Below are 14,248 nucleotides of genomic sequence, written 5' to 3'. Positions count from 1 at the left end.
CAGGTACGGGCAGCCGGTGATTTGTACAAACAGTTTTCGTTGTCTGACCTTGATTCTCTTTACAGGACAAGAATGACCTCTTGCTGAAAGTGGCCCTGCATGCATGGACGGCAAGCCATGGGGACCTGTGGTGAGGCGGAGTGTCTGCGGACAGCAGGCCGCTCTTCCTGACCCCCAGCTTGCCCGAGCGGCACCGTCTCTCTGAATCTCCTTCGCCCCTGGAGTGGGCATTTCTATGCAGGATCTCGGCTCCAGGCTGTTCACAGATGGTCAGTATTGATTATGAGTTCACTGTCCCTTATTGCCTGGAAACAACCTGCTGCTCCACAGGACTGTGGCACTGGAGGTCAAGTACCTGCTGGGGGGGACCAAATTTGGCCATGCTCAGGATGACCCCTGGTGCACTGGGAAACCACAAGTGGTGCTAGGGATTCAGAACCAGATCCCATGGTGCCGGGCAAGCGCCTTAGCCCTCATCCTAGTTATCTGGACGCTGTCACTTCTGCCATTAAGGTTGTGGGACGTGAGCTGAGTGTGGCCCCAGCGCTGAGAGCTGTGTTCGCAGGGCAGGATGTGCCTCTCCGCAGTGCGGCGCCCGTGAGGCTGAATCCCTGGGCCTAGTGCTGGCACCTGTGGCCAGTTGGTTCTGCGTCACAGGATCCTGGGTCAAGACCTCAGGGCACTGCAGCGCTGGCCTGTGTCCGCAGGGCCCCACCTCCGTTCCCGTTCCGCCCTCTGGCTGGCCCCTGCCTCCTTCCTTCTTTGATGTGGTGACTCCTTCCGTTCTCTAGAGACCCAGTCTTGTCTCGTCCTGTGGGGTCTGGGTCTGACGTAGTGGACGGTGGGGATTTTGTCCCTACTCGGCTCCTGTGCCCTGGCTTCCCCGGGTGTTCTGATCTCTGACCCTCAGCCATCGATCTTCATCAGCAAAGGTCCTCGGTCCAGTGTAGGAAGCTTTTCCCGAGTCGCCTGCCGCCCCTGCTCTGGGGGGCAGCGGCCACATTGTCTGCCTGCCTGCTGGGGATTTGGGCTACTTGTGCAGCCGGTGGGGCTCTCGGAGAAGCCCCGGTCTCACCCTGACCCGTCGAGGCTGCTTGGGACCTGGTGAGCATTGGCTTCTCTGGCTCCAGCCTGGGCTTAGGGTGTTCCTGGGCAGCCACCCTCTCCCTCTGGTTTCTGTGTCTGGACCTCCTGCCCTGCGCTCATGCCCTGCTCGAGCCCCCTCACCTTCTCACCCCTGAAGCTTCTGCCACCTGGGGACTCTGCCAGCTCTGGAAATCCCTCGTGCCTGACAGACTCCTGTGTGTGTGTGTGCGGGGGTGGGGGGGGGGTGGGAGGCATTTTTGGCAGACATCCGCCTCGTCGTTGGGGCAGCGGTCAGAGCTGCACACTGGGTCCCTCTTTAAGGCAGCACCCCTGACCCCTGACCCCCGTCACACAGCATTTACCCGGCTGGGACTGGCCATCACCTGTGGCCAGCAGCGGGCTGCTCCTGCCCTGCTCTTACTGAGCCACAGGTACTTTGGGATTTGGGATGTTTAGCTTTGTTTTGTTGGAGTTTGTTTTGACCACACCCAGCGGTGCTCAGGGCTTACTCCTGGCTCTGTGCTCAGGAGTAACTCCTGGCGGTGCTTGGAGGACCACATGGGTTGCTGGGATTGAACCCTGGTCAGGCACGTACAAGGCAAGTGCCCTCCCCACCATGCTATGGCGCCAGCCCAGCAGCGAGGAGCCCCCGTTGGGACTTGTTGTGGCTCTTTGGTTTGGGGGCTACTTGGTACTGCTCAGGAGTAGTCCATGGTGCCCTGTCAGGGCTGGACCAGGGTGGGCTATATACAGGGCAACAGCTAACATCGCATCTCCTCACCCCTGCATTCTGCTGCCCTGCCAGTGTTCTATATATTCACCCCAGCTCTGGGCCCCACTCACACCCCGTCTCCTCACCCCTGCACTCTGGCTTCACAAGCACCCTGTCTCCTGGCATCTCTCAGTGACCTCATGCCTGCTGGCCTTGGTGCCCGTGATGTCATGGCAACCTGTGCTGGTTCCAGGGAAACAGGCTTACACTCTCCTCTCACACGAACGTTCTGGCTAGGGGTGGCCTTTAGCCAACATGCAGGGACTCCTGTGAGGGGGATGACATCGGGTTGGACGCTGGGTGGTAGGGCCGTTGTGGCCTCTTGGGGGTGGCACCTGATGAGGTCCCTAGGCAGTGGGTGATGGGTGTCCACAGATAGGCCTTGTGGGGCTTCCCATGCCCCTAGCCTCCTGTTCCAGCACCTGCTTCGGGATGGGCAGGACCCCTGCATCCTGCTTGGTGTGAGGGGTTCTGGAGCACACGGAAGCTTTGCCCTGAGAGTAGACTATGAGGGTGCTGATTAGGTTTCTCAGCCCCATCTTGCTCCCAGCCACTGACCTGTCGGGGTTGGGAGTGCAAAAAGTTGGTCTGTGCTGGAGTGTTGGGCATGGGCTCTGGCACCTGTTGGTGGGGGCTAGTGGCAGGTCGACAGACAGAGGGACATGGGCACGGGACTGGGGTTTCTGGCTTCATGATGCCCCCACATGTGGGAGCCCACTGCTGGCTAAGCCTGTGGCTGACTGGGGAGTCCCCGAACTGGGCCATGTCCAGGCCTTCGCCTGTAAGATTTGCCTTGATTTCTGGTTTGGGGGCCTCACCTGGCCTCAGGACTTGCTCCTGGCGGGGCTCAAGGGACCACATAGAGTGCTGGGATCAAACCTGGGACGGGCGCTGCAAGGCAGGAGCCCTACGCACTATACTGTCACTCCAGCCTGATTTGCAGACTTCTTGGGTTCTGTTTCCTCGGGAAATGAAAGGTGGCAAGTGTTGCCAGAAGCCTCAGCTTTGTGATGTGGCTGCTGTGACTCAAAGCTGGGCCATTTCATGTTCAGAAACCTTTTACTGGGCTAGAGCAGCAGCATAGCAGGTAGGGCGTTTGCCTTGCATGCAGCCCACCCGGGTTCAGTCCCCAGCATTCGGTCATCCAAGCCCACCAGGAATAAAACCTGAGCACCACGAGGTGTGACCCAGAACAAACCCCCCCAAAAAAACTTTTACTGTTGTCAGGTTTTTCACACCCCATGTGCAGCTGTGGACCCATCAGGGCTCGTGACCTCTGGTGTGGCCAGCATCACCCTGAGGCAGGCTGGCTGGGAAGGCACCCCAGAGCCTCCTGCAAAGGACTTGTTGCCAGGACGTGTCCTGGGAGCCGGGTTCTAGGCGTGCCAACAGGGCTGAGCAGGTGAGACCCTCGGCCACCCCCAAGCTGTGTGACCAGCCACCAGCCCAAGAGTGTGGTTGCAGTGCCTTCCTGCCTCCACCTCAGAGACCCCTCCCCTTCGGGAAGCAGAGGGCCGGTTGCGAATGTCCTTCTGGGGGGCAGAGGAGGTGGCGTCTGGGCTCCCCCATGGGTCAAGCGGCCAGGGAGGAGCCCTTTTGACTGGGGTTTGTCTGTCCCTCCCTCCTGCAGCCTGAGCCCGCCTGAGCGCCAGCACTGGACATTGTGGGGCCCATGCTGACCGTCCTGGGGGTCAGTCAATATGGCTGCCTCAGCGAAGGCCCCAGCGCCGGAGGAGCCCAGGGGGAGACCTCTCCTCTCCTGGGCCTCATTCTTGGGGCCCCGGAGCGAGAAGCTGGTGCTGAGCAGGGCGGAGGGGGCGCCCGAGGAGGCAGTGCTCACCATTACCATCACGGAGAGCACCGCCCTGGAGTCCGACCTGGGCGCCTGGAGCGCCCGCGCGCTCGTCTACCTCAGCCTCTGGTTCTTCTTCAGCTTCTGCACCCTCTTCCTCAACAAGTACATCCTGTCCCTGCTGGAGGGCGAGCCCAGCGTGCTGGGTAATCCCTGCCCGGGGCGGGGGGGCACATCCCACCTGCAGGGCCGGGGCCCAGGACCCACCCCTCACGGGCCTCCTCCCCACAGGTGCCGTGCAGATGCTGTCCACCGCCTGCATCGGCTGCGTGAAGGTCTTCGTGCCCTGCTGCCTGTCTCAGCACAAGGCCCGCCTCTCCTACCCGCCTAACTTCATTCTGACCATGTTGTTTGTGGGCCTGATGAGGTGGGCGCAGGGCGGGCTCCCCACAGCCTTCGGGTGGGTGTCACACCGAGCACGGTAGAAGGCCCTGCGCCCCGGCACGCACTGCACCCCCTCATGGCCTGCTCAGGGTGTTCCCGTGGGGTACACAGGCTGACAGGCAGTTGGGGGGGTGGGACCCATCTCGTGGTCTTTTCACTTTTAGATTCGCAACGGTCGTTTTGGGCTTGGTCAGCCTGAAGAATGTGGCGGTTTCCTTTGCTGAGACTGTGAAGAGCTCGGCCCCCATTTTCACCGTCATCATGTCCCGCATGATTCTGGGGGAGTACACAGGTAACGCCCCCCCCAGTCCGCACCACACGGGGTGCCCAGCTGCATCGGAGCTTGCTGTCTGCGGGGCAGGGACACGGGGTGCGGAGAGCAGCTGTGGAAGGAACGGATTCAGGGGGCCCATGGGCAGCTCCCCTCTGGCCACCTTCAGGGCGGGGCGAGGCCCTCCCTGCATGCCACTCCCTGGTGCCATTCCCTGCCCTGCAAACCAGGAAAGCAACACGTTTGCTGGGCCAGCTAGATCTGATAGGTACAGCCAAGCGGGTCGTGGCATGGATGTAGCCGCACGTGGGTGGGTGCAGGCCTAGGTACGGTACGGCGACAGGGTGGGCGTGGCTATAGATGTGGTTCCAGGCTTGGGCGCAGCTGTAGTTAGGGACCACAGTAGGTGTGGTGCAGACGTAGATGGAGGTAGAATTCGATACGGATCTGGAAGGAGATTTCCATACAGGACACGGATATGGGGTGGTGGGCATGGATAGAGCTGCGGGCAAGAATGAATGCTCACCCGCAGATGTGGATAATGGGCACGGGTGGGTCCTATTCAGAAAACGACAAAAGGGGCCCGAGAGATAGGACAGTGGGCAGCATATTTAACCGTGTTCTCAGCCAATCTGGGTTCAGTCACCAGCACCTATATGGTAACCTGAGCACTGCCAGCGTGACCCAAAGCTAATTAAACAAAATGAATGGCATGGCTGGAGACATACACAGGACAGTGGTTAGGGCTCTAGCCCTGCACTCAGCTGAGCAAGGTTGGGCCCCCAGCAGCACAGCCAGTGTGGCCCAAGAACCGAAGAGAAAAAAGAATGACAAGATGTTTGAGTCCCGAGAGGAGTAGGACAGGCTCGACCTCTTCCAGATGTGCCTGGGAAACTGCAGACATTCCAGAGTGATCAGTTCCGCCCGGCCAGCAGCGTGACAGGGGCCTGGTTGTCCCCAGCGGGAGACCTACACGAGTGGCTTTGAGACTGCAGTGATGTTGGCTGCAGCACGTGCTTGCTTGCTAAATAGTTTGCAGAGCTAAAGGGAACAGCAAAAGGAAATCTGGGGTCTAGGAAGACAGCTTGATGAGTTCAGTGTGTGCTGATCCTGCCGCGTGTGGCAGAGTGGGAGGGAGGAAGAAGAAACCGCCTGGGGCATGTTGGTGGATGGTCAGGTCCCAGGACTCGAATGGTGCCGAGGCCACAGAGCTGCAACGTACAAGATGTCGTTGTTTCCAGTGCCGTGGAAGGGCTGACAGCCGAGGTCTCCGGTGTGACGCTCTTTGCAGGCTTGCTGGTCAACCTCTCCCTTATCCCCGTCATGGGCGGGCTGGCTCTGTGCACTGCCACCGAGATCAGCTTCAACATTCTGGGCTTCTCGGCTGCGCTGTCCACCAACATCATGGACTGGTGAGTGGAGGGGAGTGCATGGGGCTGGGCGGCCACTGAGTCTGACTCAGTTGCTTCTTGGGCCACAGCCAGGCCCACCAAGGCTCCTTTTCATAAAGGGGTCCAGCGAGGTCCCTTTGGTTGGGGCTGGGTTTGGGGCCATGCCCATGTGGCCATCCTTGAGACCAGAAGTGACAGGGATATCACCCTGTGCTGCTGGCACAGCCATTGGCCCAGCTGGCAGCCATCCCCTGGCCCTGGCCAACCCCCTCCAGAGGTCTGACCAGCAGGCAGCTGTGGTTTCTCTTGCCGCCTCCTCCACCAAACCCTTGCTCACATCCAAACACTGAAAAGTGCCTTTCTTCCTGGCGCCAAGTGAGGCGGTTGTGCTGGAGGCTCTGTCCTCTGCAGTGGCTGGCCGGCCTGAGGATCCCTGGAACTCTGTCCACACAAGCTGAGGTTCCGTGCTGCCTAAGGCTGTGTCAGTATGTTTGGAGGTTGGGAACGTGGGATTTAGGCCACATCTGATGGGGCTCAGGGCTTACACCTGGCGCTGTTCAGGAACACTCCTGGTGGGACTTGGAACTTGAATCTGGGTCAGCTGGTACAGGGCAGGTGCCTCTCTGCTGTCCTGTGGTCCTGGTCCCTGGCAGTACAGTTGTATGGGATTTTTTATTTTTTGAATCACAGTGGGAAACACAGTTACAAAGTTGTTCACGGTATGGTTCAGTCAGTCAAACACCTGTCCCTTCACCAGTATACGTTTCCCACCTCCGTGGCTGTTCTTCCACACACAAGCTTTCTCTCGCTTTCTCATGCGCGCTCTTTTTCTCTCCCCCTTTTGGTCATTATGGTTTGCAGTACAGGAACTGAACGGTTATCATGTTTGTCCCTTTAACTACTTTCAGCATTTTGTTCTTGTCCAGAGATTTCACTTATTTCTTGAGCCAGTTGCCTACATTTTTGACAGATTAATTTCTCAGTGAACTTGGTCCAGTCCATGGATGGCAGAGTAGTGATTTTGGAGTGTGGAGTGAGTGGCTGCTGGGCTCTATTTAGGTGGGTCCTGGGTCCACCTGTCACCCTCCAGGGTGCCTGGACATCTCAGCCAGAAGCAGGTGTCCATAGACTTTTGGCAGTAGCTGATCCTCTTTGAGATTGATTTGTGAATCTCTGGAGCAGGCCCTGTAGATGAGCTTACATGGTGGCGCTGGAGGTGGTTCATCTCTAGTCCCATGTCGCTCAGTCTTGACAAGCAAGGGCATGCCCTTCGGCCACTCCATGCAGCCAGGTGACACATGGCCAGTGCCCGGTCATCCCACTGGCGGTCCTCGTTGAGCGTGTCCGCCTTTATCCACTGCCAGCTGCTGTCCAGGATGGCCCAGGGTCCTGCCACAGTTGCCTGGGAAGAGAGGGTGGGGCTGGACAGGAGGGTGCTCTCAAACTGAGGAGTTCCGGCCTCACTGCTGCCTCGGCTCCCCGCCCTGCCGCGGGACCAAGCCAGGCTCCGCTCACTGCCTGCCTTCCGCCTCCACCAGCACTGTGCAGAACTACTTCCTGCCTGCCTGTGCTAAGTGTTTTTGCCAGTTAATATAGCCAATCAAAGCAAGACCAAAGTCCAATTCTCCTGACGCTTCTCCCCTCTCCACTGCCTTCAGAAATCTGTCTGCCAGAGTGCCAGTGGCCCAGAAACCATGTCAGCGACACCCGCTGGCAGCCTCCTGGTATCCGTGGCCTCCCAGGAGGTGCATCAGTGCCTGATACAGGATTTCTTTTTGGGTTTTTTTGTTGTTGTTGTTTTTTGTTTTTTTTTTTCTTTGGCTTTTTGAGTCACACCGGCGATGCACAGGGGTCACTCCTGGCTCTGCTCTCAGGAATTACTCCTGGCAGTGCTCGGGGGACCATACGGGATGCTGGGAATCGAACCCCAGTCAGCCGTGTGCAAGGCAAGCGCCGTACCTACTGTGCTATTGCTTCAGCCCCGATCCAGGAATTTTTGAGGCTGCTAGTGTGAGGAGGGGATCCCCATACGTATCCATGGGGACCTGCCCTCAGTCCTGACCCCATTGCTTGCTCAGCGGGTGTCAGAGCGGTGGTCAGGAGAGGGACTGTGACCTCTGTGACTGGAGGTCTTTGGCCATCTCGGGCCTGTGCAGGGTCAGTGTTGCCCTGTTAACGGTCGGCTCAGGCTTCTCTCCCCGTCACCCCTTATTTTCTGTTCCAGTTTGCAGAATGTTTTCTCAAAAAAGCTCCTCAGTGGGGACAAGTACCGGTTCTCGTAAGTACCATAAGCAGGGACCCCTTCCACACCCATGCCCATGGCGTGCCCGGGGCCCTTCCTGAACCTGGATGGAACCCACGGTTGGCCGTGGGGTCGGGTGGAAGTAGGTGCCACGTGTGCAGTTCCGGGTGGCGGCCCTTGTCCCCGCAGGGCTGCAGAGCTCCAGTTCTACACCAGCGCCGCGGCCGTGGCCATGCTCGTCCCTGCCTGGGTCTTCTTCATGGTGAGTCCCGTCCCCCACGCGGCCACACGGCAGGGACGGCTTCCCTGGGGCTCCAGTGAGAAGTGCAGGCGGCCCTGCTGCTCATAACCCATTGGGAGCCCTTGCTCCTTTACTGACTTTTTGGGGGTGGGGGAGAAGGGGATGCAGGGGGTTAGACCACACCTGGCAGTGCTCAGGACTTGCTTCTGGTCTGCGCTCAGGAATCAATCCTAGCAGACTTTGGCGACCACAGGGGTGCCAGGGTTAGATTCTGGTCAGCTGTATGAAAGATGCAGACCTCACTCATGTCCTGCTGAGCCGGATCAGAGTAGCCCCTCTGCATGTGGGCAGGAGTGTCCGTGCTCTGCAGCAGCGCACAGGAGGGGCCAGGCCCTCAGCGGGCCACGAAGCAGACCCTAGTCTCCAGCTTCCACTTCAGACCCAGTGACTATGATGCTCCCTGTCCCCACTGAGGGTCCTTCACCTGCAGGCCACAAGACACCTCTCATGGCCATCCTTCACAAGCCCAGAAGGACTCTTAGGACTGTGCTAAAACCGACATGTACCACTCAGGCTTAGGACCTCCCTAAGTGGGAGCCAAGCTGGGGTTTGTCCCTGACAGTGTCCTCACAGCCATCTGGGGGACTGTCCGTGGACATGGGGTCGGGGGGGGGGGGGGGACAGTCCACCTGAGGGTTTAGGATGCCGCACTGCAGTGAACTGGAATGCAGCTGCTTGTTCGGGTTGTGGCATGTCTCTCAGTCAGGTCATTGGACACTTTGCAGAGTGACTCCTCTTGAACCCATAGGTCCTGGCATGTGCCCAGCAGCCAGCTACCCTATGTCTTGTCCCTGTCCTGGTGGCCACTTGTGCTTCCTCTTTGTAGTCTGACCAGTGGTGTTCAGCCCCTCCTGGCCCCGCCTCGGCGTCATCAGACCAGACTCCCAGCCTGTGCAGGCCTGTGCGCATGTGTGTGTCTGCATATACTCGCGTGTTTGTGCGTGTGTGTATGCGCGGCGCCCATCTCCCCGCAAAAACACTCTTCAGAGCGCTGTTATGCCGCCAGGACTTGCCTGTGATTGGTCGGAGCGGGAGGAGCGTCAGCTACAGCCAGGACGTGGTGGCGCTGCTGCTGTTAGACGGTGTCCTGTTCCACCTGCAGAGCGTCACGGCCTATGCGCTCATGGGCAAGGTCTCGCCTGTGACCTTCAGGTACAGCCCTGCCTCTTCACGTCTAGACACCCGTGGCCATTCCCACGTGTTGCCAGAGCTCTTCCTCTGAGTGGCGTCCCAGCCTCTGGTTGTTTAGTTTTGTTTGGGTCTACACCCAGCCCTGCTCAGCTGCTTCCTGGCTTGGTGCTCAGGGATCACTCCTGGGTTGGCAACCCTATGGGGTGTCAGACCCAGGTCAGCCGCACGTTCGTGGTGAACATCCCACCTACTGTCCTATATCTCTGGCTCCTTTTGGTATTTGTGGTTAAATTGCTCTAGGCTGTGAACTTGGGGCGTTGCCTGGCCGACGTTCACAGGAGCAGTGACTTTACTTGAGGCTGGGTAGGGTGAGGCGGTGCCTGACATGGGCAGGGCTCTTCACATATGCAGTCGAGGTTCTGAAGCTCTCTCAGGGCTGTGCAGTCATTCTCTCCTGGCAGGCGGTATGAGCATCTGTGGCTGGCCTGCAGCACCTCTGCCTCCGGGGCGGCTTCCCTCTGGCTGTCTTGTCCAGGTTCCTCAATGAGGAACTCCCGGGGCAGATCAGAGTGCAGAGCAGCGTCTGCAGTGGGCAGGCCTGCCTTCCAGCTTCTGAGTATCCTTAAAACGTGGTGGGGCCCCTCTCAGCAGTTCTCAGCTGAGGTGGCCCAGGGAGCACCTGGTCCTGGGGCGATGCTGGGGAACTGTGGTGCCGGATCAGACCTGGTTCAGCTACACTCCGGCCAGTGCCTTCACCCTTTACTGCCTCTTTTGCTGTGAAAGCTTCATTTTTGTAAGGTCTTCTCGGCCGTATTTCTTCTTGTTGTCTTTGGGGCTGCACTGGCAGGGTCACGTGAAGGAGCCAAGGTGCTGCTTGTTCTCCCCATCCCGGGGCTTCCAAGGAGGTGCTGAGGTTCACCTGAGATGGCCACAAGCCTTCAGCCCTGGACCTTCTCTGGCCCCTGAAACTTCTTCATGACTCTCAGTGTTGGTTCAAAACAAAGTTGTCTTTTTTTTTTGTTTTGTGGGTTTTTTTTTTGTTTTGTTTTGTTTTGCTTTTTGGGTCACACTCGGCGATACGCAGAGGTTACTCCTGGCTCATGCACTCAGGAATTACTCCTGGCGGTGCTCGGGGGACCATGTGGGATATTGGGAATTGAACCTGGGTCAGCTGTATGCAGGGCAAACGCCCTACCCGCTTTGCTATTGCTCCAGCCCTAAAACACAGTTGTTTTTTAAAAGAAATAGTTTTTTTGCTTTTTGCCATATGTGGTGGTGCTTAGAGCTTACTCCTGGCTCTGTGCTCAGGGATCCCTGCTGGTGGGCTCGGAGGACCTTATGTGGTGCTGGGGATCAAACCCAGGTTAGCCACATGCAATGCAAGGACCCTGCCCACTGTCTTACTGCTGCTGCCCAAGAAGTAGTCCTTCCTGGTCTCACCCGACTGCGTCGGCCACAGTCACTCAGGTGGTCTGGGAAAGGCAGAGAAGTGTTTGGTCACGCCCAGGACTACTCTGTTTCAGGGTCATTTCTGCTGGTAGCTCTGGTGCTCAGGGGCCCACACAGTGGAGGGGCCTCTGTGGAAGGCATATGGAAGACAAGTGTCTTTACCCATATGCTCTGTCAGACCCCTCCTGGTCAAGTGACCCTGGTCCCCACCCAGGAGACCAGCTGACCAGTGTCTTCTGCATCTTGCTGGATTTCTGCTTGCAAAGCAAAGGCCTGGTGGTATGTTTGTCGGGCAGTGCTGCTAGGGGACTGGCTCCTCGGCACTGTGGGGGTATGCTCGATCCTTCTAGAGAGCTCTGAGGGAATTACTGCAATTCAGGGCTGAGTTCTAGGGCTCCCTCACTGCCCCCAACACACACACACAGGGTATAATTCCCAGGGCTACACACACGGGATGTAACAAGGAACATAGGGTTATTGAAGTCCACAAGGTGGGCACATGCTGTCCATCAGCTGTTGTCCTGCTTCTTGGTCTCACATTTTTCCAGTCAAGGCTGGAGGGACCATACCGGGGCTTAGATGGTTATCTTGCACTGGACTGACCTGATGGCTCCCTGAGGACAGAGCCAGAAGTAGCCCCTGAACACTGCTGGGAGGGGCCCAAGTCCCGTCCCCACAGGAAAAAGTGCCCACCAGCACTGGGGCGATGCTCAGTGAAAGGCGGGTTTCTCACATATTTGAGGCTCGGGTTCAATTTACTGCACTTAAAAATGAGGGAAAAACACTTCTCCCCAAAAGAGGGAGAGGGTAGCTTGGCCGTAAGCCTCCTTTCTAGTGCTTGCTGCCCTCCCACCTCAGGCCCATCTCTGTTGCAGCGTGGCCAGCACCGCGAAGCACGCCCTGTCCATCTGGCTCAGCATTCTCATCTTCGGCAACAAAGTCACCAGCCTGTCAGCCATTGGCACCGTCCTGGTGACAGCAGGTGTCCTGCTCTACAACCGAGCCAAGCAGCACCAGCGGGAGGCCATGCAGAGTCTTGTCACCACCACCAGCCACTCCACAGAGGAGGACAGCAAGCTGCTGGGCCCTAAGGACCCCAGGCCTGGGCACCAATGATCATAGGTCCAGGGAGGAGCCCCTTTAAGTGTGACAGAGCCTCACTCATGGCGGACAAATGGGCACCGTCAGTCCCTCCGCTCCTTTCTCAGGACTTGGCCCACAGCAGCTGGAACTCACTTCAGGGCCCAAATGGCTGCAGTGGATACCAGTGTTGCCGGGCTGTGTCCCCGAGGGCCAGAGGTCTGAGACAGGCTGTCCCACATCCTTGTGACCACGGGGGACGTCCCCACTGTCCTGGGAAAACAGCCAACTCCCACTGCTGAGGGTGGGAGGTGGGCACACGTGTCACTCCTACTAGCCAGGGTCCTTGCTGTGCCAGCTCCTCCTGCTTCCCCGCCTTGCCTGTGGCCCAGGAGGGTGAGGATGTACCAGGGCAGCCTCTTGGGGCATGTGTGAAACTCTCAGAAGCCTCAGCTGGCCAAAGTCAGCCTTGTTTCACCCTTCATACAGGAGTGTCTGGAAGAGCATTTCCTCCTGTCTGCTGCTTTTCAGGTGACTTGGGCACAGATGGGTCTGAAAGTGTGGGTTCATCCACTTTGAGCCACAGCCCTGCGAGAGACCCTGACCTGTGCAGTTGTGTCCTCACCTCATCCCTGTCGCCATATCTCTCAGCAGAACACCATCGTCACTTCAGGTCTTTGCAACCCTCCATCCATGAGCTTGAGTTGAGGACTCTCATGCGGCCTGATGCAGTGCACCAGGTTTGTGCCAGCACTCAGGCTGAAGGGTCACAAGCCCTGCCTTCCTCATCTCGGTCCTCACATCCCTGCTGTCCACTCTGAGGGCCCGAACCTGCTCCTTGGCTTCCCAGTTGGCCTCCCCACTGGGAAAGACAGCCCTAGTTGCTCCAGGAAACCCAGTGTGTCAGGAACGGAGCAATAACCTCAGCTTAAAGTCCTGCCTCTTGGGAAAAGTGTGCCATGATGATGGATTACAGTAAGCCCTTGAACTGCAAAAAACGCTTCCTTGGCAGCACGCCCTGAATCTGGTCAGTGCCTGCAGCCTGCCATGTCCTTTGCCCTGAGGCCCCTGACACTCTGCGGCTTCTTACCTTTCCCCTCCCGGATCTATGGAAGGTCTTGGGGTGTGGTGTGGTTCCATGAGACTCAGAGAAGGGCAACTTCCCACAGGCTGCTGAACTGGGCTCAGAAGGGGTGTTTGGAGGCCCCCCCACACCCAGATTCTTACGTCTGTGGGGATCCCAGGTTGTCATGGTGGTGGTCCACAAACTTGTACTCTCAAAAGCTTTTTGCAGCCCGTTTGATTTTCTTTTTTTTTTTTCTATTTTGATTTTTTTTTTAAATTTTTGGACTGGAAACAAAACTAGGATTCTTGTAGAAATGTTCTCAGTAAGGCAGTTTTCCTGAAAAACTGCTTTTGTGATTTTTTTCTTGCCCGGTGGAAGACCACAGAGCCCCTGGCCGACTCAGGCCAACATCCATCTTTCAGACTTGCTGCCTCTGAGCTGGCTGCTGCTCTGTTCCTGGACAGCCTGAGTAGGGTTGGTCCCCATGTCCTATGACTTTGCAGACAGGATACTGTCACACACTGTTGCAGATCACACAAGCATTGACACTGGCTGTCAAACTTGCACTGGCTCATTCCTTTGTCTGTCCTTGTCTGTGCCTTTGTAAACACTTCAGCCACATTTCTGAATTGGGTCTTCAGCTCACTGAAATGGAAACTGCAGGTGGATGCAGCTCTCATCATCAAAGGATTGCCCAACTAGTAAATGGTGTTTAATTTTGTTTAAAATTCACATAATTATGGGGCTGGAGCGACAGCGGGCAGAATGTTTGCCTTGCACGCTGCCGACCCGGGTTTGATTCCCAACATCCCATATGGTGCCCTGAGCACACCACCAGGAGTAATTCCTGAGTGCAGAGCCAGGAGTAACCCGTGTGCATTGCCAGGTGCGACCCCCACCCCCCCCCCCCAAAAAAAGTGACATAATTAGGACTGGAGAGAGTGCAGTGGGCAGGGTGCTTTTCCTTGCACATGGTGGTCCCAGGTTTGACTCGGGTTCCTGGGAATGATCCCTAAGCATAACCTAGTGTGGCCCAAAAACAAAAAATGGGCTAATTTCCTGCATGTCAGCGTTAAGAATAGGTAATGCTAATGCTTTGGCTCAGTTCACAATATCTGATAAAAGAAAACGTGGCAGATTAGAAACTAAAGGAAGATTTGACTGACTGAAGAATCAGCAAGCCACCTTGAGCTCTGCTCCACCAGTGAAGAGGTTCTGAGGTT

General features: G+C 57.4%; 1 protein-coding gene across 1 annotated transcript; it reads left to right on the top strand.

The window, feature by feature from the left end:
- Positions 1–817: 817 nt before the first annotated feature.
- Positions 818–13,745, top strand: SLC35E2B (solute carrier family 35 member E2B). Its single transcript, XM_056128448.1, has 10 exons — positions 818–1,104; positions 3,086–3,260; positions 3,489–3,856; positions 3,942–4,077; positions 4,259–4,386; positions 5,657–5,777; positions 7,981–8,034; positions 8,188–8,260; positions 9,306–9,451; positions 11,755–13,745. The coding sequence occupies exons 3-10, from the start codon at positions 3,559–3,561 to the stop codon at positions 11,993–11,995; spliced, it is 1,197 nt and encodes a 398-aa protein (XP_055984423.1). The 5' UTR covers positions 818–1,104; positions 3,086–3,260; positions 3,489–3,558; the 3' UTR covers positions 11,996–13,745.
- Positions 13,746–14,248: the final 503 nt, after the last annotated feature.

The sequence above is a fragment of the Sorex fumeus genome, unplaced genomic scaffold, assembly GCF_029834395.1.
Source record: "Sorex fumeus unplaced genomic scaffold, SorFum_2.1 ptg000064l, whole genome shotgun sequence".
Classification (NCBI taxonomy): Eukaryota; Metazoa; Chordata; class Mammalia; order Eulipotyphla; family Soricidae; genus Sorex; species Sorex fumeus.
The sequence above is the reverse complement of the archived record's forward strand: the minus strand, read 5'-3'. Positions and strand labels throughout refer to the sequence as shown.